Source organism: Melozone crissalis, unplaced genomic scaffold, assembly GCF_028551555.1.
Source record: "Melozone crissalis strain CALT ecotype California unplaced genomic scaffold, PUWL_Pcris_2 ptg000019l_1, whole genome shotgun sequence".
NCBI lineage: Eukaryota > Metazoa > Chordata > Aves > Passeriformes > Passerellidae > Melozone > Melozone crissalis.
The window spans coordinates 12,254,682-12,280,005 of NW_026535797.1; the positions used below are offsets into that span (position 1 = coordinate 12,254,682).

At 40.0% G+C, this 25,324-nt stretch overlaps 1 protein-coding gene across 2 annotated transcripts; it reads left to right on the forward strand.

Annotated features, from left to right (window-relative positions):
• The first annotated feature begins 743 nt into the window (after positions 1-743).
• Positions 744-25,324, forward strand: STN1 (STN1 subunit of CST complex). Of its 2 annotated transcripts, XM_054276811.1 has the most exons (9): positions 744-871; positions 5,374-5,469; positions 9,494-9,565; positions 11,311-11,472; positions 12,722-12,833; positions 13,604-13,766; positions 20,410-20,532; positions 21,072-21,144; positions 24,970-25,324. In XM_054276811.1, the coding sequence occupies exons 1-9, from the start codon at positions 745-747 to the stop codon at positions 25,125-25,127; spliced, it is 1,086 nt and encodes a 361-aa protein (XP_054132786.1). In that variant the 5' UTR covers position 744; the 3' UTR covers positions 25,128-25,324. The 2 variants fall into 2 exon arrangements, with proteins under 2 accessions (XP_054132786.1, XP_054132787.1); XM_054276812.1 differs by lacking the exon at positions 21,072-21,144 and having other exon boundaries at positions 24,970-25,101.

Here is a 25,324-nt window from a genome sequence, read left to right on the forward strand (position 1 = left end):
ACAGGAACAATGTTCCTGCACCTACAGGAGAAGCTGATATAAAGTATTTTCAGCTTCCAAGTCTTTATGAGGATCTTCCTGAATCGAGTGCTGGGGGTTTTGACATCAAGACTGTGATAAGCAGAGAATTGGATCTGTAACGGCATAAGATGGCAGGCATAAACTGTAAAATCTGAAAGGGTAAAAGGGAAAAGTAACAATTTCAAAGTTAGTGGAGACTACATGCCCAAAACAAAGAAGGGATGGCTGTTTTTGTTTTGAATAAAGTCATCCTCCCTCAACTCCACTATAAAGCACAGCACAAACAATGAGTACGTTAGGGAAGGAGAATGATGGGGAAATAATAATCATCTGTAGAGAAAGTAACCACTTAGGATCCCACAATCCTGCTCTTTTAAATAAATGTTGACTTTAGTTCTCTGTTTATGGATTTTAGAGAAGAAAAGTCTCTGAAATTCTATTTCATTTGAAGTTACTGGGGGAAATGCTGTTGCTGGATTCTCAGTACTTCAAAGAAGTCATGAGTATTGATACTTTGAATATTTCATGTGGCAACACATGAAATATTGATAGATAAATATAACATTTTATTAGATAAACTCCAGTGTCTCATCCTCAGCTCTGCTGTGTTGTTGTGTGTATACTCATGAGCTGTTTTTTCATTTATATGAAAAATAATGAATGTGAAAGCTCTTCACCTTTGTAGAAAATGATTTCAGGTCCTTCTGTGTTCACAGGTTTTGGATGCAGTCTGAGAAGTACGGAGAAGAGATGCCTTCTCTGCACTGGGGTATCGATCCTGTGTTTTCTGCATTTGCAAGGCTCTATATTAAAGATATTACAGAAATGAGAGAATCTATACAGGTGCCAGGTATGTATTTATAGGTGCTGATGATGATGCACACAGTATTAAGATTGATTTGTTGTGCTTTTAATGAAGGGATTGAAGAACACTTCACAAACATCAGTAAAGTAGTTTTCCATGACCTTAAGCTAGGTGATGTTAGTGTCTTTTAGAAGTTCTAAGAACAGCAGGTAGTATGTGAAAAATAAAATATATTTGTTAAAATGCTTTGCCTTTCTCTCCACTACCTCTTTTACATTAAGGTAATGTGTTTCCTCTGTGTGGTGGTGCTTGTTATAGTCTGATAAAGTTATTTCTAAAAAATTGCTTGTCCTTTCTGGCCACATATATTGTTATCTCTCCACTGTCTCTACATTTTTTGCAAAATTTTGACAGATGATGATATTGCTGGATGTGTGATTTTGCTTTTTCCTATGGATATTAATACATTATAAGACAGAGGTTTTGAGGTTTTTTTCTCCTTAATTTCTAGATATGATAGATATATGACATTCTTCTTATATTGGAACAAGCTTATTGTAAATTCTGGCCTCCGTGCTGGACCTTGCCCCACAGGTGTCTGCTTTGCAGTCTGTCCTGCTGCTCTGCAGTGTCACCCACATGGGAGCTTTGGCTGAAGCAACACAGCTCTGACCTTGAATTGCTGTTTTCACTACACAGGCTTTAAATAGACTGCAGTGTGCCTTCTGCTGGGGAAGGGTTCATTACTCCCAACTGAAGCCTGACATGGTGCAAGATTATCAGGGAGGGACCCAGAGAACTCAGAATTAATAAGGAAAAGCAATAAGCACAGTGTGTGTCTTTGGTTTGGTTTTCATGTTTTGTTTGTGTTTTTTTATTTTTATTATTTTCTGTCCACAGATACTAAGTACCCCTGTTTGGCTCTTTGAATATGCTTTGCCTTGTAGGTTTTGTTATTCTTCTTCAGTTTTCTTTAACAGCAAGGATAGCAGCAATGCTATTTTTGGTGAAATGAAGGACTGGCGGGTTTTTTTCTCTTCTTGCAGCCATTTTTATGTACATGAGGACTTCACAAACCACAAATACCAGTCTATCTATCTATCCTGGTTATTTAACATGGAGAGAGACTTTTATCATAAATCCATTGTAATAATTAGGCTGCAGACTGTTGTTGATATTTGTCCTACAGCAAGTTTTTTTTAAAGGCTTTTTTAAACTGTCTTATAAATGTCTCCTAGCAGTACTGGTGTGGGAAATGCACCTTGTAAAAACTGTTCTTCATCATGTTCTTCATATTTTAATTGTTTTCAAACAAAATACAAAACAATTCAATGCCAGCAGAATTGGATTGTAGTTTGGACTTGAACATTAGTACATACACATGTGAAAATGTAATCAGAATAATTAGCATTATAAACAACAAACATTTCATGATAGCAGGAACAGTCCTAGAAAGTACAGTCCTGCTCTTTTCTTTACTCCAAAATACCTGGATTTCCCTTCTTACTTCTCTTGCTGTTCTTTTACTTTACTGAGTTGGCTTCTGCTTCAGGAACTTTTTCAGTTTTGTTATTACCTTTGTTTTTTCTAAGATGATCCTAAGGAGGTGCTATCTGTCATGTCAAGATATCAGCCTTTACAGTTGGTACATTTGAGCTTTCTCCCCTTCCTGTGCATCTGGCACTCTGCACTCTGCTTGTTTGCAATCCTGCATCATTTTCTAACCCAAACTTCAAATAAAATGAAATTTTCTGGAACCAACATCCTGAATTTTGTTCATTCTCCTAGTGCTGTATATATACCAAACCAGACATTTTCCAGTGTATCTTATTTGTTGGCAACAAATGATAGCACAACAAAACCACTAAAATTAATACCTTTTGAGGAAGGAAGAATGTAGGTGTTTGTTGTCAATGCTTCCTGCCTTTAATGGGCTTTTAAAGACCAGCTGAAGCTAAGTATATGGTTGGCTATAAATCAGTCATTAAGTAATGGTAATTAAGAATGAATGAGTGCAAAACAAAACGTTGTAACTAGGAAGAATGGAAAGAAACACAGTCTGAATGTCAGGAAAAACATCCCTAGAATGACATCTGTTAGACCATGGCACAGCCTTCCCAGGAAAAAGGTGGGATGCCCTTCACTGGGATTGTTTATATTCTGACTGTACAGATTGCCAGGAATTTACTGTACAAAATGGTCTTATATTGGCTCTGAGGAAATGGACTGAATGACCTAATGAGTTTTTTCTTTCCACTTTTAAGCATTAGGATTTGATGCTACAGTGACTAATCCTTTAAAGCAACACAGAGGGAAGCAGTAAACCTGGCCAATTACTCTGCTGCTATAAATGGTGACAAGAAGGTTGGAAAACCTCCCAGATAAAAACAGCAATTGTGTTGTCTTAGCAGTCTTGCAATGAGAGTGGGTGTCAAACTCAGTTGTAACACATAATTACATCATGGAAATGAGCTTTTCTCAGAGTTATCATGCACCACTGCTTTGTGACAGCTTATCAACAAGGAAAGGAAGCTACAAATAGCATAAAAGGAGGTAATAATTAAAGAAATGGCAAACAGCACAGTAATGCTGGTACAGACATGACCAGCACTTGCCCTAGAGATCTCTGTATCTATAGCTCCCTGTAGCAGTGCTGTGGCTGTTATGGTGATGGCATTTTGCTCTGGGTGTTGATTACTGGGGTATTAGGAACTTCACTGAATGTGTTTGTCCGCAGCTTCAAGTATTTAGTATATATTTATTGCGACCAATATGGACTTAATTTGAACAAATAAACTGGAAGGAGGAGTCATTTACACCTTGAAGTCATCAAGTGCAACAACTTTTTATAGGTTAAATATCATTTCATTCTTCAAATTAGTTCAGGTAGTTTCTCTGAGAGTAAGGGCGGAGTTCTAGGAGAATTTACGGGGATGGAGAGAACCAGTTTTATTTGGTCTCTGTCATCTGCCAAAACTCAGCTTACTAACTGGGAAGGAAACATAATAACATGTTGCTTGTTTGCATAATCAGGAGCTTGGAGTCTCTGCTCCACAGTCTTGCTCTAGCCCAGACCTTTTACAGAGATGTAAGATTCAGTGAATGACTGCATACACTGGGAGCATCTGCACTGGGGGTTTCTGCAGCAGTGTTTATTTGGTAAATGAAATGGGAGACAAGTGGACAGACCTGCTAAACATTGTCTGTGCCAGACCTGACCAGTGACTGCAGATTAGTGTAGCCAGATCTGAGATGATAGCCTTAGATGCAGCCTCAAAACACTGCCATGGATTTTTATGAGCAGAATTTCTGCTTATGAGCTGCTTGGCTGATCACCTCTGATTTCTTCTGAAACCTTTGTGTTTTCTCTGTGTATTGTGTGAAGAAAGTTAATTCCAGGCTCATTTAAGGCTGCTGGCTATGTAGGACAAGTTATTTTTGGATTTTGGATTTAGGGGTTTTTTTGTACAGAACATTTTTCTGACTCCCTTGCTGCTGTGTTTCCCTTTGTAAGAATAACACTTGCCACGGTGTACGGAGCCAAATGTTCCCTTCTGAGTCCCTTGAGTTATCTACTTTTCAGAAGACAGTTATTGAACATCCCAGATGGCTTATTTCAGTAAAGCAGCAGTATTTGAAAACTGAAGAAAACACAGTCACTGAAAACTAGCCAGCCCAGGGTATATTTGGAGCTTATTGCCCTATTTTCCTCCTGCTGTTGGACTGTGAAGCCTCAGTGTATGATGTTTACATTAGTGTTTGTTAACAACATTTGTCACTCTCTTGAAAGGGATTACAGAGCAAGGCAACCTCAGTGCTCTCAGAGTCCACTGGGCTCTGATTTCTCACTCTTTCCTAGGCAAGTTTCTAAGTGTTAAGTTATCTTTATAGATGCACAAAAATAGCTTTGAAGGGATGTTTTTAGAACATGTGTTTTCAGAAACTGAAGTTCAGGATGCAGTCCACAATGACTGCAATAGTGTACTCTGCAGTCTGAGAGGGCTGTTGCTCTCCCCCTGCCCCCACAGCTCCTGTTCCTCTAGAAATGAAAGACAGAATTATGTTAGTTTTCCTTTCGGAGGCTCTGCCTTAATCAGGAACAGCTGCATTGTGAGAAGCTCAAACTGCTTCCTTTGTGTTCTATTATTTATTCTGAAGCCTTATGAAGATATAAAAAAAACCCAATCCAAACAACAAAGCAAAGGAAAACAAAAACCCAAATCAAGCAACAAACAAAGAAAAACCCCCTAAAGCTTGCAGCAAGCAAACTGTTTTTCAGATTTAAATGTGCAGGAAAACAAGAGGTTAATAAGATTCTGACACTCTGCAAAAGCAAGCTTTTGGTATCCTAAGTACAGCTGATACTTTCTCCTTTTAGTGTCCCTAGTCTTCAGTGATACAGGGGATTTTTCCTGTGTAGGTGCTGTATAATTTAAGATTTAATAAAATATGTAAGAAAGTATGGTTTTTTTAATTGACAAATGTGACTATGTAGAGTAGGGTGTTAAAAGAAATCGTTACACTAATCAAGCATGTTTTGTGTCTAGGTATATTCTTTTATAATGGACATCCTATAAGACAGGTGGATGTTGTTGGGACAGTGGTTCAAAAGAAGGAGCGAGATGCCTTTTATAATTATGGAGGTAAGGAAAATGTCTCTCTTTCTTCTTGCACTTATCAGCCTTTACTATTTATCTTAGTTACTGTTAGAACTGAAAGGTCTTCCTATGTGGTCCTTGTGTATTCTTGAAACAAATGTGTTCTAATCCTATTATATTATATATCTACAGCTGAGATTACCTGGCACATGTAGGGAAGCTACTGTTTATCTCCACTTCAAAAATAGAGAATTAAATTGTTAACACAGAGTGATTGATTCATGTGAGGTCATGTAGCAGATCTTAACTTTGGGTATTGCTTTGTCACTGGACTCTGCTACCTTCCTCTCCTATTTGCAGTAGCTTTGGTTAGATGCAAATGTATTGAACAGTGCCCACAAATGGGAAATCACTTCTTTCATATTTGAACCTTAGAAATCCTTTCTGACTTTTTGTATGTCTTGTCATATCTTGGAGCCAACTTCTAAAAGCTGTCAGGAGCTTGTTTATGTTTAGATGCACAAGAGTCTTAACAAACAAACTGAAGCATCATAGCACCAGTTCTTGCCAACACCAGCTGGGAGGTGTCTCCTCTGTATTGCTTTTCCCAGTATTCAGTTTTATTAACATGGAAACATCTGATTGTCATTTTGTTCAGCTGTCTTTTACATCTGGAGAAAAAGCAGAGTACAGCAGTGGTGATGTGGCAAGTTTCAAAAGGTGGGGGGAGGTCACCTCACAGTAGGAAGGGGGAGCCAAATGCAGAGATCCTATTGAAGCCCTTATGGCCAGTGTCTTCCTCTGCCATGGGTTTTCACCTGGTGGAGGTGAGTCACAGAGTGCCTCTCCTTCCCAGCTCCTTTGCTTGTAAGACTGCAGTTCCCTGACCCTTGGGAGTGCTGTGCAGATACAGCTGATGAATTAACCAGCTCCCAGATACCCCAGCATCAAACTGCTGCAGGGTAGCATTGACTGCAAATGCATTTACCTCTTCATGAGAACAGAGGAAGACAGAATCAAAATGACCAAGACAAAACCAATTCTATGGGTAAGGGTTTTCCATGCTGCTCTCAGCATCAGTTTAACAACTACACCTGTGGAAAATGTTTGACTGGAGCAGAAAGTAGAGGAATAGAAATAAAAAGAAACTGCAGACTAGTGGAATTAAGGCCTTAGATCAGCCAACCTTCAAGTGCAGCTCACAGTAAGCCTGGCTTCCTGCTGTCTTTCACATCCAACTCCACTCTTTGTTCCAGCAGTTCCTGGTTTGAGTTTTCAGGCTACCTGCCAGAGTGCCCCTCCCCAGCCTGCCCTCCCTTTCAGGCAAGCCGACTCTGGCAGCACAAAACTGTAACTTCTTAGACAGTTTCCTGCTTGTAACTTCTTGCATCTCTCGGTTCAACAGACTCTGGTGAGTCACAGGGGTTGCATCAGTTGGAGTGCCACACACTGCTCAGGACTTGCTCACTTTCCATCTGCTTAAAAGTGACTTACAAAGCAATTCCCCCTTTGTACTTTCCCTCTGATAGGGAACTGAAATGTCTTTGTGTCCCTGCCTTGATCCTCCCCCCTCACTTCCTATTTGTCTGTTTCAGAATACACATCACTCACTTTGAAGAATTTTAGGTCCTCTGCTGAAAACTCTAGAGCCAGAACTGATGACAAAATTATAATTGTAAAAAAGAGTTAGTTTACTCTTTCCTGGCTTAAAAATTAAAATTACATGCTATGTAATATCTTATTTTGACACTTTGATTTGATTGTTTCTTGCTATTATTATGATAAGTTAGAAGAATGATATCTAATTAAAACATTGCTTTGATCAAGCTCATATTTTACCTAGTGCACCTTTCTGGCCCGTTTTATCTCCTTTACTTTTTAACAAAAAAAAACATCACATGTGGTTTTCTTTGTATTCCAAAACTAACTTTAAAAGCTAAAAGGCAATCGACTTAAAAGAAAAAAAAATCACCAGCATCTCAAAAGGTCCATGCAGGCCTGACAAGAGCCATACCCTTTTTGTCATAAAGAAATAAAAATTTACACAATTATCTCATTTAGCAGGTAGCTTTAAACTACCCCTCAAATAATTAAGCAAGAATCAAAGAAACCAAAGCCAAACAAACAAAAACCAAGAAAAAAACCCCAACACACAAAAAGTACACCCACAAAAAACCCAAATAAACAAAAGTTTAAACCCAAAGAGATGAGGAAGGGCGGCACAGGGAGCACAGGAAGTTTTCAAGAGTTTGTAGACCCCTTGTGCATTTAAAATAGATTGTCCAATTAGAATACAATTGCAAGAGTTACTTGTCTTTTTGCTCAAAGCTTTCATCTATGAAATTCCAAAACTTTGTTTCAGAACCTTACTCTGCTACCAGATTCTTTCTGTGGTCAAGTACAGGTCAGTCTCTCGAGAACTCTGTTTTCAGCTGTTACATTGAGGAGAAGCAGTCTGGCCTCCTAATCCTTCAGTCTTGGTTTGTTTCCAGGCCCTTCTTAGGAAGCCTGTCTGTCTTGGTTGGTGCAAGCTGGAACATCTACAAACTGTGGGAATGCAGGAGTGAAATGTTATCTGCCCTGCTTCTTGTTGCCATTGCTGGCTTGCACACATGGCCTGGGCATGGCTTATGAGGGTTCTGCCTCCTACTAAAATAGTTGCTGTCTGTCTGTACCAAGGAGAGGAAATCCTACCAGCAGATCGTTATCTGTGCTCTGGTACAAAATTAAAGCTGCTGAAATAGTTGCAGACACAGCAGCTCAAAGCAGAGAGGAGCATACTTTTGTGATGGAATTTGGAATTGCCTGCATCTTATAAGTGCTGTAAGTTTGCTAATAGGAATGTGCAGCTAAACTGCTTGGAAACTGGAAGGCAAAACAATAATTTGAAATTAGACCCCCCCTGAACAGGGAGATTGTTTTAAAACACATGAGACAATGCAAAAGCATTTTGCTTTGATGCTATGGTTCCCAGAGGAAATGACTGCAGGTATCAATCAGCACCTTCATAGTAAACATTGCTGTTACTTTTTTAGTCATGGACCTGCTTTAAGGAGCAGAAGAAAATTGCAGGTGTCCATTTGTGAGGAGTGGAATCTCAGTCTTGGAGATGTTACATTCAAGAAGCAAGGTGCATTGGCTGGATGATCCTTGACAGACATTTAGTGTCTTTGTATTTAGAGTGTTTGTTGTACAAGCCATCTATATACAGTCCCTTGATCAATGGACAATTGATTCTTCAGACAGATTTTAGTTTCCTTTGAGTTTTGTCTTTTCCTGCTGTCATTGACAACGCAGTGCCTGGAGCAGAAATCGTCAAACTGATTTTCATTGGTCACTGGCAGAACAGGAAGAGCAGCTCCATGCTCAGGAGAAGGTGTTGAGCCTTTTCAGCAGAGGAAGTGGCATGCATGCCACCAGCACCTGCACTCTGAATTGGGAATTCCTGGCTTAGAGCAGAACCACAAGCATGCATGTCTTCTATCCTTCCTGCCTAGGGGAGCTGCCTTTCTGCTCCCTGGACATCATCTTGAATAGGAAAGACCAGCAGACTTTGAGCATAATATTGGCTTGGAAACCAATGCAGCTGCAGGTAGCTGCACTCCTGGTTTATTCACATGGTTGTGTCCCCAAATGTTGAAGTGCTGTTTCATCACTGTAACAGTAATGCTTCTGTAGTTTGTGCCTGGTTTCCTGTTTTAATTTGTCTGACTTCAGCCTTCAAAACTAATTCTTCTCCTGACCTTGTCAACAAGATTAAAACCCCTTAGTATCCAATATATGTACTGAAGCCTCATAATTTAAATTACTGTATGATCTTTCTTTGAGAATGTACCTGTTACTTTGCTGACTATGCACATAAGCACATCTGGTGCTGAGCTACTTCCATGTCTGAAACAACTGTGGAAATTATTTCAGATATGCAAGTAGAGTTTGGACTTTACCTTCCAAACCAGTTGGAATGAGATGTCCTTGGCAGTTATCTCCCTCCATATTTATGTATCTTCACTTCTTGGAACGTGACTGCTTGCTTTCCTAGTCTGTAATGCTTGCAGTTTTTTTTTTGCAGTGGATGATAGTACTGGAGTTATAAATTGTGTCTGCTGGAAAAATCCCATGGTAGCAGAAACACCTTTATCAGGTAATTTATCAAAGAAATAAGTCCTCTTTTGACTGTTTTTTTTTTTTTTTACTTATGTCTGTCTTAAACAATTTAATAAGTGATCAAACTTACAGAAGAGCAAATACTACCTGGGCCATTTTGGGAATTTTATATTAGTTTTTTGTGTTTTGTTCAAGGATGATGCCAATAAAACCATTACATTATGTCCTGTCCCTGCTTTTTCCTTATTTGAGTAATATGATATTTCATTTCTCTGCTGTGACATTGTTCAGAGAATTTGCCTGTTAAGGTTCTTTCTGTACCTTCATCTAGTAAGGAACTAGGCTGGAAATGTGCCACAGCTTCTGTTTCCAAAGTCAGTCCATTGACCTTCCCTGGTGATTTTGGTTTCAGGATTTATCCTTGCTTTGTTTGCATTCATATACTCTTGTTCATACAGACACTGTCAGCAATGAACTTGAAAGTAGCTTCAAACACAGTGGGAGGATGCCAGCAGTCTTTTATAATTTGGGCAAGACCTAAATGTGCAGTAATTGTGCATTTGAAATTAATGTATTATTGTAACAGAACAACTCACTAGTGTCTAGCTGTCTCTTTGCTTTTTCTCCCACTGTTTCTTGTAGATCAAAGTACAGAATTCTTTCTACTTTGGCTCTTCTTGGAAGCCCATGTAGTGGATTGACAACCCTAATATGAAGCTGATCAAATCCTACTGAAATAAATCTTAGTGGTGTCATCTGCAGTGTTAGGAATGCATATTAATAGAATGGAGAAAGGAAAGCTTAATGTAAAAGTTAAAAGCTCTGATGTCTATGGAACAAGCCCATTTATATAGACAGATAATTCATACTTATATTTAACAATCCTGTGACAGGTGGTACAAATGGTCCCAACTGGAATGTAGAAGACAGCTCTCACTTCGGAGAGGTGATGATCTGGCACAGCTCTCAAAAAAAAAAAAGAAAAAGGAGACATGCAATCAAATCAGTTTTGAGGAACTTAAATGAGGAACTCAGATGCATTAAAAGGAATTGCATGAAATGCTGCTTGAAATAGAATGAGGATCAAGAATGCTTTTCAGCCTTGTATTCTTATTTTACACATACATCAATAGTGCTTGGATGGACACTATGCTAAGAATGTAAATTCATTTATTTGTACCTGCTAAAGAGAGCTCTTAGGGGGCACAAGAAACTTTCTTCCAGCCCTTTGTAATTATGATCAGGGATACTTGGAGCAATAATCAGGTTTTAAGTTATGAAGGATTTACTGTCCTACAAAGCAGTGTTATGTAAATGTGAGGTTCTGTCAAGTTGAATTCACCTCAGCTGGATTCGCCCCAGTGTAGACATCAAATTGCATCACATGAATGCTTTGGCCCCACCTCAGATGACTCATTCTTCTTTTGCATGAAAAGTTCAGCTAACTTTTCTTTTCCCCTTTCATCCATCTTAGCATGATAAAATTAAAAAATGCCAAAACAATTTCAAATTTATGTTTCAATTTTGCAACCCATCTATGACATTTTCAGAGGTAAATCAGTGTCTTCTCCCTTTATATTTTCCCCAGATGAACAATTCAAATAAGTATAATACAGTAAACTAATTTTGTCACCCAGAAGTTTTCCTACCCAGGACACATGGTGCCTGGGACCTTACCCTTTTTTAGTGATATGACTCCTGTGGTGCTTAGGTGGATGAATGCAAAAGGACAATTAATGCATTGACTTTAGTGCCTGACTCCCTTTCCCTCACTTCTTGCAGGTCATCCAAGCACACCCAGCAGTCTGAGTGTGTTTGAACAGCTGAAGAAGCTCCAAGAAACAGTAAGCCAGAAAACCAAGCTGGAGATTGGAGATGTTGTCAGGGTCAGAGGTCACATCCGAACCTATAGGCAACAAAGAGAAATTCAGGCTTCATGTTTTTGTGAGTGTTATGAATCTGTGATATATGTGACTAAGATGTCTGAATCTGTGAAAATATCTGAGCTTTATGTAATTAATTGAATATTTTCCACATTATTTTCTGGCATGTCATTTTTCTGAGGGTTCTCATCTGTATATCTTTATTTCAGTTGTAGCAGCATAAGGTCAGAAGACACTCTATGTAATGTGTGAGGTTAGACTGCCTGTAAACGAGGCATTCCTGGAAAAACTGTAAAAGCTGATTTGCATGCATACAAGAATACCACACAGACACTGTGGTTGGGTGTCTGCAAGAGTGATTTGCTCTTCAGATTTCTCTGTGTTGAAGTAGAGCAGCCAAAGCCTGTGGGAAGGGAGCTGCTGACCTTCTGTGTCCCACTTCACCAAGGGTGCTGAGGGCTTTGGAGAAGTGGCTGCTGTTCATCACAGCCAATCCATTCCCTGGGCAGGCAGCAGCATATGGGCAGGGTCCCACTGAAGCCTGGCTTCTCCTCAGCTCCCTGGCTGTGCAGGATGAGGGAGAAGTGTTCCTCAGGCACAGATCTGCATGCAGGTGCTGCCTCTGTGTCTGACAGCTCCTGGAGCAGCAGGGCTCTGCAGCCCACAGCTCTGGGAGCTTCCAGTTACATAACTTCTTCTCAGTTCCATGTCTGTGCTGTTGTGTAAGAGCTGGTTTTCCCCAGTGAGATCTTACATAGATAATACTGAAATGATTTCTTTAGTGAAGAAAATCCTGTCTTTTAAAAACCCTGTATAAGTCAGATAAAAAAAATCTAGATTTTTCAGCTCTAGCTTAAGTTTGCAAGGGAGTTCAGCCTCCCTTTCCAGACAGAAGATTTATGAGTATGTACAACCCATTCATGGGTTGGTAATAATACCAAAGAGAGCCATGCAATTCAAATAGCCTCTAAATTGCTTTCCCTTTGGCCCAAATAAAGCTCCTTACTACGTGTTAACTTCATTTAATGGATAAAGGCTGCTGAAAGGTAAAATAGAGATCATAAATTCTGGTTAAATAAGTTGTCAGACAAAATCATAATCTGTAATGCACCACAACAGGCCATTTTTCCTCCTTGTAAACTGTAAAAGAAGGATTGGCCTTTGTGGTTTGTTTTTATGAAAACCACAGTGAACAAATTTTGCCAATTTAATACTGGCTGTGAAGCTCTGTTGTGCTGCCTTAGGTTTGCTTGCTTAAAAAATTGTGTGGGAGTCCTCTCCAGGTCTACAAGTTCTCATTGCATTTCCAGATAAAGTGGATGATCCTGTGTGTGATGTCCAGATTTCGAGAATGCTGGAGCTCCCCTGTCTCTATAGAGAAGTTTATGATAAACCTTTCAAGAGCCCTGAGGAAATACAGAGGTAAATGCAGTATGCTGAACTGCTCCTGGGGCAAAGTATGAGATATTATGATTGTTTACTTGTTGTAATAACTCTGGAAAAAAATAGAGCAGGGCCTGACTGTGATTCAGACTGCATTCATTACAGTAGCAGTCTGCTTTTCTCCCAAATAATTGGTGATACATACAGATGAGATACCTGTCCATAATCTGAGGAAAGAAATATAATGCTGAACTAAAGTGAATATTAGGAAGGAAGTAAAATAATGTGTACAGACCTCTTTCATCTAGTGAAAAAAAATGGGATTTAGAGCAAGATTTGGGGCTGAGGTCAGCAGAGGATGGAGATGTATCCTTGACTGACTGATGTTGTTTTATGTGTAAGGTTAAGGAGCTGTTCCACTGAAGTGCTCTCCTGCCCTTGTCATTGTCAAATCACAAATCCATAACCTCAATAAGCTGAGTCAAACACCCACTCCTGTACTCAGTTTCAGGGTAGCTGGATGCTTATTGGGAGGCCTGGTGCATGCAGTGTTGTTTCAGAGACTGCAGATCTTAAATTCACAAAACCCTAACAGCAAATGATTGAAGAAGAACAGTTGAACGTTTATACTTATAAACATGATCTGTTTTAATTAAGGATTTAAATTCAAAATCTTTAAGAGCAGTAAAACATCTTTTGACCTTTGAAACCAGTCCAGTGGACTGTTTTTGTTTTTTTCTACAATTACTTTATATAATTGTTCTAAAACACATTTCTTACCTTTTGACATGTTCTGTGTATCCTTGTAGTGGCCCGGAGGGTCAGAATTTCTCAATCCACATGCTGCATGAGAAAGTGCAAGGCTTTCTATTAGAAAACAAAATTCAGACCTTTTACCAGCAGGAGTTGGAGACAGTTGATTCTCTGGTGTCTCTGATGGGTGTGCATCTACCCAGCCCCAGCTGTGAGGAGGTGAGTGAATGCACCTGTTCCAGGCTTTTAGTGGGGGGAGATAATACCATGTACTCTTTTAAAGCATAAACAGATAAGAGACTGGTGTCTTCAGAGGATTCTAAAACCAACTAGTGCTTGAGCTTTGCACATTAATTATTTACAGAGCTTGAAGAAATCTTGTTCCTTTAGACATACAAAACTGGGCTGGAAAAAGTAATGTAAGAACATTCTGTTATTAGGGGTAATCTTGTGTTAGGGCTGAGCAATCTTACAGCCTGCAACAGTCACTACTGTATCTAGATTTGTAATTAGTAGCTGTGTCAGTAAAAGAGAACCCTTTAAGGTGCTTGAGTTTTTTGGGACAGAGGCTTGAGATCCTGGATCTAATCAGGAGAAGGGAGCACAAAATCTTTGTCTTGTTTCTCATTTGAAGCTCAATATATTAATAGAGATGCAGGTCACAAGAGGAGGTTATGATGAGTGGATGAACAGTGCTCCCTGCTACATTTCTCTCATTGGAAGTCCCTAACTGCGAAAGGATGAGAAGGTGGCATTAAATTGAAATCAGTTTACAGGCAGTTATGTGTAACCAAACTATTAAGAAATTTTCCAGTGTGTTAGTAACCTCTTGATCAGCTGCAGAATGGGAAACAGAACAACACCCATTTTGTAAAATGGCTTTATATTATTCTGTATTAGTTGGATAAATTACAAACCAGATTTTCAACTTGTATGAAGTGATAATTTTCTGCAAAGCTTACAGTTACTTTTTTTATCATGAAAGCAATGGCAATTGGAACTTAAGCTGGAGTGTTGTGATTCATTTGTTTACTTTTTGGTTTTCTGTAGAGAAATCCCTGGCAGACATTTTCACCCTGATTTTTAAGTGCGCTGTAATGTTAAGTGCTATGGTATGTTGAATTCTAATGCTTGTTTCATTCTTAAAAAACCCAAAAAATAACACAAAACCCAAACTCTTGCAGAAGAGGTCAAATAATAATGAAAAGTAGCTTTTTTCTTGTTGGCCTTGTTGAACTGCTGCTGATAGCTCTTCTTGATAGCTGAGTTGGGGTTGTTTGTTTGTTTGTTTTCATTAAAGTATTTTTTCCTGGTTTGCTGTAAAACAAACATGGATATTGGCACTAACAGGAGCTATTCTCATTTTAGACAGAAACGTTTGCTAGTAGATTACCCAACATGGCACCTGGTACATTCTAAACTAGCTGGAGCAGTATTAAAAGTTCCCAAACACTTTACATTAAAGTACTGGCCATTGTGTCCAATACTGGAAACTTAAACGCTTCAGCATTTATAGAAAGAAAGACCAAGATAAATAATTTACAAAGCCATTTAAAGTAGGAACTGGTGCAGAACAAACATAGAAGGACTGAAAAAGTCCCCCAAGAAAACCCAACCCAAACAAAACACCAACCAACCAAAAGAAAAACAACTCAAAAACCCCAAATCAAGAAAAATACTGTAGCATCAGTGTTATTAGCAGTCATGAAGAGCTGTCATAATAATTGTTAGTTGCTCCTGACCCTGATACAAGGACGTGAGTATATATCCCAGGAATGTGGGTGCACAGCTGCTTATTTAGAAATTGCAGTTCTACTTATTGTCCTTTACTACTAATTTCTAGTGAAGAAGGTTATCTGTTCTTGCATAAGAAAAGACCTTCAGTTGTTAAGTGGCATGAATGCCTTAGGAGGAGTGCCTAGTAATGCTCTGGAAATGTAGTTCCTTGTTCCTCTACTGCATCTCTAGAAGGTGTCACCTTTCATAATTGGCAAAGGGTCAAGTACCCAGTTCTATCCACAAAAGGAAGTGTAATAGATCTGATTTCTGTCCCTCTTCCTTTCTTTTCTCTTCAGTAGTCTTTTGTTTTGTGCTGCTCTCAAACCAAGAGGATAAAAGGTGCTGCTGATGTGGAACAATGTTATTTTGGGCCTATTTGGCAAGGCAGGAGCTACAGAGCCAACTCAGCTAATTAGGCCATGCCTCAATATGCACACTTGTTCACTTCTTGCACTTTTCTTGCTTGTAAAAGGATGAGTTATTTGGATGTATAGGTTAATTTTTTTATCCTGATTCCAGTGTTCTAGAGCACAAGTTGCTGTTAAACTATTTGTTTCCTTTCTCTTCCTTTCCCCCTTCATCTCTTTCCCAACTTGTAAAGTACTTACACAATGTTCATCATAGTGGGAGGGTATCTCCCCATGGAATATTTTCCCCAGGGAGGTGATGAGCTGCTGTGGAGTCACTGCAGTGGAGTGGAGCAGAGGGTGAAGGTGGAAGGAGTTAGCTGGGATGGTTTGAGGTAGGCAGCATCTCTGTGTTCCTTTTCAGCATTACTGTGTAGCTGAGCCCTGTCCACATCCCATACAGGTCCTACAATAAATACCTCATTCCAGTCCTGATGCCTCCCTGGCAGTGCAGTCTTCTGCCTGTCTGGAATAAACTTCCCTCTAGCAGATGCATCTGGCAGAACTGAAATAATTTCCTCTTCTCAGACATATACTAGGGAAAATTTAATTTTATAGTCTACAAATGATGAGGAAGAGAATTTAACTGTTTTTAAAAGTAGTTAAAAATTAACAAATCTTTTATGAGTTTTAAAGCCATTGGAGCTTTAATTTGCATAACCAGTTCCCCATCTATCCCAAAGGTGTAGTCTTTTCCCTGTCCCTTAAAACAAGTGACTTTTGAGTCTGGAGGGGTGGGTACCAGAAGGAAGACTACAAGTAGAAGAAGAAAAAGTAATTTTGTGCTTAGAGAAGCTCCAGAGTGTACTTACTGGACTTAGGCAATTATGTTTGGCAAATGGACAAGCCTTTGGTCCCATTTTTAAAGAAAGCTGCATGTTAAGTGGATCCATCCAATTTCTCAACTGAAATGCTTTAAACCAGCCAGTCTTGATTAACAATATTTCTGCCCTTCTGCCATGCATAAGCTACAGTGTGTGCTATTTTAGTGCTGCCATTCCAGTTTGTCAATGTCACTGCCCTGGACACATGGCTTCAGTTGTGCTTTCCAGAGTGTGCTGTTTGTGCTCCTCTTGATTTTAATGTTATCTCAAGGTCACCAATGAGAAGTAGTTAAAGCGGGAAGTTTTGCTGTGTTGTTCACTCTGTCTGTGCCCACCCTGTTCATTGTACTGTAGGTGTAACAGTTCACTGAAAGTTCTTGATGCAGGGTCTTTGTCTTTCTGCCTCTCAAGGAAGTTTCACCACTGCTTTAAATATTATTTAAATATTTTTAAATATTATTTAAACATATAAAAATATTATTTTAAATATTCTTTGCTATAATAAGCTGCAAAGCTTATTATAGGACTTCAGGACTGACACGTCCAGGATCACTATTATTAAAATTGTCACCTGCCTAAGCCCAGGATTAAACATTACATGAGGAAATGCAAAAGGTGATTCCCTGAGTAAAATCACATGTGTGGTTATACCAGGAAACTTTAACACCATCAGGGTGTGATTCATAATGAGTCAAAGGTTGCATAGTTCCAGTGTTTTAAACAGACTCACTAATTCCTTTGCCACTTCATTTGTTTGACCTATTATTGATTGTAGAGGGAATTTGTCTTGTTTTAAAGATCTGAGAATAACTGGTTGCACAGCACCAGCCCACTAAGCTGTGTGAGCCCTATCAGATGGAATATATTGATTAAAGTACCAATTTAATTCTGGATACATAGATTCTTCTGTTGGTTTTGCTACAGAGCCCTTGGCCATTCTTGGGAGTGAGGGTAATGATAGTAAAATTATTATTTAATAGCTGCTTCTGTGTCAGGTTACACACATACACACACACACAACGTGTTTTACAAAAGGGATGACTGATCCTTGAATGCTCCTCTGTTTTGGATGTACAGCTTCATTTATTTGAAAAGGACCTGATTTGGAAGAGAGGGGAAAGACTCTGCTGTTACTGCTTGAGAGAACCTGAAATGGTGCACCCTGAAACTAAGGCATGCCCAAGGGGGGCACTTTGCAAAAGGAGGTGTGAACACTGGGAGAGGTATTGGGGAGAAGAACTATTGACTTGGTCATTTGCAGGATGAGATGCTGGAGTTGCTTTGGGTGGGTCAAAAGAGCAGAATAAGCAATTTCAGTCTGTGTTGACAAAGAAACTGAATTGCTGCCTTACCCAGAGGAATGGAGAAGAGGAAGCATGTTCTAGAGCACACAAAGAAAAAACCTCAAAATTTTCCTGTCATTTTATGGTACTACTAAACACCAATAATACATAATATTTTTGTATTAATATATAACATGGTACTATTAAAGTGGGCAGGAGCCCTATTTTGGTTTTCAGAAACAGTCCTTCTGCCATGAAGCCCTTTTCCATGGATTCTGCAGCACATATGAGAGAGTGCTGATATGGAGCCGCTGCTTACTTATAATAAGGCCTCGCTGCTTTCACTCTGTCAATGCCTTGACTTGCATTCTTAGTGATTCTGTTTCAGTATCCATCCAGGCTGAGCTGTGTGTCAGTTCATACAGAGTCTGTTTTTAATTATCTCCCTTTTCTGACAGGATTTCAGTGGTAAGCCAAACTGAATAATTATTGTGCTTCTTTGGAAATATTTTTATCTTTTTTTTCTCCCCAAATGTTTGCTTTCACATTAAAAATTGATCAGAGTCTTGAGTTGGTTGCTTTGCTAGCAATTTCTTACATTCTTGAGGATTTATTACTGCATTTGAGTGAGAGGCAAAGTCTCTTCTTTTTACATATGGCTGTGAGAATGTGCTTTTCTGTGAGCAAATATTCACTCTTCACTTAATCCTTCCTGACGCATTTTATGTTTGTTTCTTCAGTTCATCAGAAGAGGCACAATGAAGAGAAATACCTTTGTGGTATTAATGCAGTGACTGGAACAGTGTCCAGATGCATGGCCAAGTCTGTAATTAGAAGTAGAGTCTGTTGTTATCCAGATTGGTGCTATGGTGGACAGGAGGACAGACAAGGTTCAGGCACTGAATCCTTCAGCCTGAAACAGAGGAAACTGAACTAAGAGCCATTGTTCTGTTATAATTATCTTGAAGTATTCAGCAACTATTTTTGCTGGTGATTTGAGAGGAAAAAGAGAATTAGCTGTTGTGGGACAGAGAGAGAGATGTGATTATGGCCTGTTGAAATGCTGAGGGTCATCTGGAGGAACAGGAGGGAGAAACTTGTGATGCATGCTAACACCAATATCCCTTTTGGATTCCAGAACTATTCCCAATTAGGTACATCAGCTTCCAGGCTGTTGCAGTGTCCCTTGAGAGCTGCAAATGCATTGAATGAGTGTTTTGTGAGGAGAGATTCTTCCTTTGCTCCTGTGGTGTCCATTTCACATATTCCTGTACTTTCCTTCTAGTTCATGGTGATTGCCTGCTTGACTCCCCAGGCTCTGAGCTGCTCCTGGTGAGTGAAGTAGGACATGTCAAGTCTGATATTTCTGTTCAGAACAGGGTGGGAGCATTTCTGGTGATAGTTGAAGGAATGGCTTGGCAGATCTTGCTCTGGTTGCTCTGGTGTGGTTCTAGTTATCACATGGTGGTTTGTGGGAAGCAGTTTAGCTCCCTTCTCAAAGAAAACCACAGGGAGCACAGTGTGCTCCCAACAGATGAGAAAACAGCAATTGGGGAACTGAAGCAGTCTGTGTGGATAAATGGGAGGTTGAAGGACACAGTAGGACAGATGGAGATGGAGAAGAGTAAATCATAGTCTTGCTCTTATCTACACATACTTTCCCTTCTCCACAAGTAATTATTTCCTTCTACTTCCCTAGCTGTCATTCCACTCTCTTAGCTCTGCTCTACTTCCAAACAAATACTGCTTTTCCCTGTTTTTTTTCCCCTCCCCTTCCATCCTTCTCTGTTAGATGTGTCCCAAACCCAGAACCCTGTGTTCTAAATAACCTTAGTTAGGACTTCCAGATGCATTGTTCTCCTTTCACAAAAAACTAATTTCCCACCTACCCCTAAAACTGAATCCTTTGTTTCCTTATTTCGTATGTTTGCCTTAATTTCTTGCAAGCTCTTTATCCTTTCACTACATTAGGCTGTGGAGAAGCTCCTGAGAGCATGACCAGAATGTTTGTAAAAATTTGGAAACAAAGGGGGCGAGAAACAAATACTGGTTTTGTCAGTTTTCTCCTTTCCCTGAAATCAGGAGATGGGAATCCAGTCCTCAGCCCTTGGATTCCTCCTGAATATCCTTACAAAATACTGATTTTCCTACCTTCCTACCCCTACCTTCACCCTTATTACCAGGAAAACTCTGAAAATGAACAAAGCTTGATTAACAAAAAAGTCAATCTGCAAGCATCACAAGAACATTCCAAAAAAAGATTTCTTGGTACATCACCAAATAGCTGCTAATCACAAAGAAGGCAGTTTAGAGATTGTGGTTCCTCAGGATTGATACAAGCTTCTGGTGTTTGGGTTTTGTTTAAAGCTCAGCATTGTTGATTATTTCATACATAACAGATATGATTTGTGAATTACTAAATGAAGAAAAATGTGTAAAAAATGTGTAAAATTTATGTTAAAGAGGATCTGAAGTCATCTTTTTCTTGAAAGCATCTGGAGCTTTTGCTGGTAACTTTGGTTGAGCTTAGATTTCTCACCATCTGCTTCATTCCTTTCTTTTCTTCCAGGTGAAGTCAGAAAGTAGCTCCAGTTCCAAAAGGATTCATGGTGTTTTTAAGGAAGCAATAAAGATGCTACAAGAAAAAGGAGTGGTTTTCCAGAAACCTAGCAGCTCCAAGGACTTATACTATGTAAGGAACTGAGCTGTGGTTGCAAGCAAGTTCAGTGGTATGACTTTCCTAATCAGTAAAAACAATAAAAAATACTGCAGAAATAGTAGAAATGTTTCAGAAAGAGCAGCAGGACATCCAGGTGCTCTCAGTTTACTCAGAAGTATTTTCTGCAGCTTACTTCACTGTTGGTTGTACCTCTGTATCACCCACTGAGTTGTTCCAAGTTCTGCCTGTGTTCACTGGGCTGCCAAACTGCTCTGATCCAGCTGAGCTCACGGAAACCTGGGGCCTGGGACAGTTCTCCAAGTGGGTTCAAGCTTGCTGTTCTGCTGAGGCAATCACCCTCCTTTGGGTCAAACTTAGTTGTATCCTGCTCTTCACCTAACTCATGGATGCTGCTAATAGTAGTAAAACTATTGCCTGAAGATTTGATGTCCATTATTAGTCTTGGAGGCAGCATGAAGTGCAGAGTGTAATTGTGACAGTGTTAGCTTAGAATACACCATGTCAGTGGATTGTTTTTCAACATCAAGGCCAGTTTCTTCTTTTTTCTCCAGGTGACTGACCATGATAAGGAGCTGTTTAAAGTGACCCTTGATGTGATTAAAGAAGACTGTCGAAAACCCAGGCGTAAGTAGCAGGGTGATCAAGCTCTGATGAGCTGGTGCTGATATACTGATGACAATATCTCCTCCTGCTGCCTGTCCTCACCCTCGAGCTTAAGTTGTTGCTGGTGTAGCTAATCAGTACAACTAAAAGCAGGAGTGCAGGAGCAGCTTCCTGTGAGCATGGAGAGAGAAAGAGCAGGTGTGCCCAGCAGGAAGCAAACTTCTCCCATCTGAAGTAAGCAGCCATTATCTTAGATCTGTATCTTTTGAGAATACTTGGATTTTGGGAGGAATCAAATGTAATACAGTCAGGTCACCACCTAGCAGGTGTTGCTCTGCACTCTGGAGAAGTAGCAAATCTTGCTGGTTCAGTTTCTGCAGGGGAGTTGACACAAAAGTGACCATGCAGAAAGGTGAAATCCCCGCCTCCTTTAAGTCAACAATACAACTTGCTTAAGTCAGTAGGATATTCTCTGGAGATTTTAAGCTTGGGTAGAGCTCAGATGGTATTTTTTTGTAGTTAAGGATTTCAGTCGAACAAAGTCTATTTCTTTTCAGATAATGTGCCTCAGGTGGCTTCTGAGTTATCCCTGTCCCTCAAACTATTGTGTTTTATTGTCAGAGTGATTACTTGTGCTTGACTTGAATGTGTTCTAATTACACAGGTACTTTACTACAGAGTGTCTTTCAGTTCATGGGATAGAATGTGTCAGCAGGGATCACTTGCTGCCGGAGTGCAGCTTTTTGTGGGACAGAATGTGCTTTAGTACAGAATAAATGACTGACTGGAACATAAGGCATAAAATCTTAAATTGCTCATATCCCTATACTATCATAACTACAATAGCACTTGTAGGACCTGGAGTATGATGGTTATTCTGCAGAGAAAAAAAGGCTAAATGAGGCAAAATCAAGTTTGAGTTTTAACTGTCTCTCCTGAGTGGTTACAATGGTAGACACGGTCTTGGGAGAAGAGGTTACTGATGGGCATGCAGGTTAATATGGGCTTGTTTTCTTGAGGGTGTTTCAGTGCAACAAATTGCTGTATCACATTGTTTTATTGTCTTTTATCCAATTAAAAAACATAATTTCTCTAAGAGTCAAATAATTCCTTTGCTCATTTTATACATCAATTAGTTCTCCTGATAACCTGCTTTTTTTAATATAACTATGCCACTGTCAAGGCCAGAACCTCTATACAGTTGACAGAGGCACTGAGTGACTGCCCCCTATTTGTTCCCTTCTTGTGCATTGTCACACTGGTCAAGTACTCTGTGATCCATGGGAAGCTGGGAAGTTCTTTCGGCCAGTAAAGTCAACAGCAGAGAGTAATTTGTACATCAGTCACAGAAAAGACTTTGAAGAGTCCTGAGTCCTCAAAGCCATGTTTTCCATAATAAGCAGTTTAAAATTAGCAACTGTTTTACAAACCCTCTTGTTCTCCTTGAAGCTTTCCCCCTACTTAGTTTCCTGCTGCGACGAGGACAGTTTCCAGGTCAGTGTCCCTTTGCTGCTTTCCAGAAGGACCATTTCAATGTCCTGGTCCTCGGCAGTAGAAGCAAAGCCAAGGAGCTCCAATGGAAACCAGCCGGCACGGCGGTATTTGTTGTCCGGGGATGATGCAAGAGCGCGGAGCTGAGCGTGGCTGCCGGCCCCCCCCTGGCGGCGGGAGCTGCAGGAGAGAGAAAACAGGGACATGGCCATTCACCTCTAGGGCTTTTTCTTGTTTGTTGCAAGAAATTCCTACCCGTTTTCCTCCAAGAGTAACAGTAATCTTCCGTGACAAGAGGGATGATTTATGACAAATCAAACTCTTCTCTCCAGTGAGTTACTTCTCTGCCAGTTTTCCAGGCAACGCCTTGCCCCGTTGCTGTAGTTGTGACACATTCCCAGGCCCAACCCAGCTGTCTGAAACTATTGTACAAATTTAAAAAAAAAATCTTGCCTGCCTACTCAGAGCTGCACAAGCCCTGATCTGTAATGTGCCTACCTGACAATCCTAGTCCTTGGCTCTACTTATAATTCCTGATCTTAAATGCACTCATGAGACACCACTGGGGGTCCATCTAGAAACTTAATATAGGCAGATAGCACATTTTGACGCCAGACTGAACTGCAAAATGGATTTGGGTTTTGGTTTGTTTCTTTCTCTGTTTTAGAAATTTTAGGCTTCAATCAGGCTAATGGTAGAGAGGACAAAAACCAGAACCACTTGAAGTTAAATTTAATATTTCAGAATATACCCTGTGTGAGACATCTTCAGTGAGCAAATGGCAGTTCTAAAACACTGTCCTCTCTGATGTTGGTTGTCAGGCAGGACAGTCAATCACAGCCTGGCTTCCCTCAGCTGCTGGACAAAAGCAAGAGCCCAGGATCTCAGTGAAAGAGGGACAGGAGTGTTTTTGGGTTACTTAATAATTGTACACACCTGCAGCTTCCCCAAAGTGCTGTTTTCTACCAGCATCTAGGGGTAAAGTACACATTGTACAGTTAGGTAACATTTGAGTCATTAATGTAATTCATTGAGATTTAAGTTCCTCTGGATCAGGGATGGGCAATTTGACCTTCTTATGACAAACCTATGACAAATGCAAAGTGCAGCTGCCCATTTTGTTTGCAACAACAATCACTATGACCAGGTAGAGGCATTGTTCTGTTCTCTGCAGTTATCTCTCCCAGGGTAATGGACACATTTTTGGCTATTGGCCACAAAGGTCTTTTTATCATGCTGGATACTTCTGAGGAAGTATATCTGCCTGATTCACAGCCTAATCAGAATTAGGCTGAACTGTTTATTTACTGCTATCTACCAGTGACTTTTCACAGCAGCTTTTTCTGATCTAGCTCTGGGCCTCAGCAGATTTTAGAGTAGAGAATTAACTAAAAAACCCAAAACACAACAAAATATAAGGCCCTTCCTGGCCCATGGCAGTTTCTCAGTACCCTTATCAAACTTGCCTTGCATCATGTGAGCAAAGGAGATGGAAAATAATTTGTGCTGATAAATCTGATTTATGTCTGTTTTCCATTGTCAGCTGCTGTGGAGAAATATGTTGTGGACTTCAGCACCTGGGGGACTGGGAGCTTGCAGCACTGATGATTAGTGGAGGAAATCATGACTGGGACAGCTTCAAACAATGCCCCACCTGGCACAGAACAGATGTGTGCAGCCATGAAGGACCTCTGTGCTTGCCCCTAGCAAAGGGGGTTATTTTAAACTTCTCTTCTCTTGTACATTGCAGGGCTAATTCCATTTAAAAGGAGATAAAATCTGATACTGATAGTTCCATAACTTTCTACTCCCATAATTGTCTGGGTGGTCTGCAGAGTAGAGATGGGATAGCATTGCGAGGTGAATGCAGTTGCAGTGCAGCAATTTTTCCACAAGATGCCAGCGTTGGGCCAGCGGTTACAGGCCTTGGCCACGCACCTCCCTGCTGTGCTTGAAGGCTGTGAAGTTGGGTCTCGGTAAAATGACTTTCATTTGGTTCCTTCTGAAGTTGCAAAAACTGGATGGCCTGCACGGGTGCACAGTGGAGGTGCCCTTACATTATTAAACTCGTCATCGAGTTGTACTGAGCCATGTATGTTAAGAGTAGTCAAGATTGAGTTATCTTTCACCCTCATTACTACTGTTACAGCCCTGACACTTCCCAGAAAAGTCACTGGGAACAGTTGATAATTGGAGAACTGTAGGCACAGACAGGATCTCTTTCTTCTGAATACACATCTGTTTCTGTATCTAGGGCTCTGGGATTTTTCCTGATTGATCTGTATTATGATAGTTCAAAAGAGACACACTGAAATATTTCTTCCATGCCTGGCTGCATTTTCCTTTTTTCTGCAGATGCTGAAAAAGGCTGCCATTTCCTTCATGTCCTGAGCTGTGTTCGGCAGAGCTACAGCCCCTCTCTGCCTGAAGTGGTGATGCACCGGGTCTTGGAACTACTGGAGAGTAACAGTGATGTTGTCAGCACTATGGAAGGATATTTCATGGTATTTTAAAGAGAAAAGATAAGAAAGAGAGGTTGAGAGACTGAGAGAAACTGTAATTATCTGTTATTATCTAGATAGTAGATAAAAAAGAGCCTTTTGATTCTCCAAATGCTATTTTTGTTCCGCTTCAGAGAAATTGTTCAAATACTTGTTTTAATATTCTTCCTGACTTCCTTGTTATTCCTAGTGAAAGTGGTATCAAACTC

Excerpts from the sequence above, each read along its gene's own strand:
- STN1 (XM_054276811.1), top strand. The coding sequence starts at position 745 with ATGCAGTCTGAGAAGTACGGAGAAGAGATGCCTTCTCTGCACTGGGGT. Across the intron at positions 5,470-9,493 it reads TGCCTTTTATAATTATGGAG|TGGATGATAGTACTGGAGTT; the intron begins GTAAGGAAAATG and ends TTTTTTTTGCAG. Across the intron at positions 12,834-13,603 it reads AGCCCTGAGGAAATACAGAG|TGGCCCGGAGGGTCAGAATT; the intron begins GTAAATGCAGTA and ends GTATCCTTGTAG.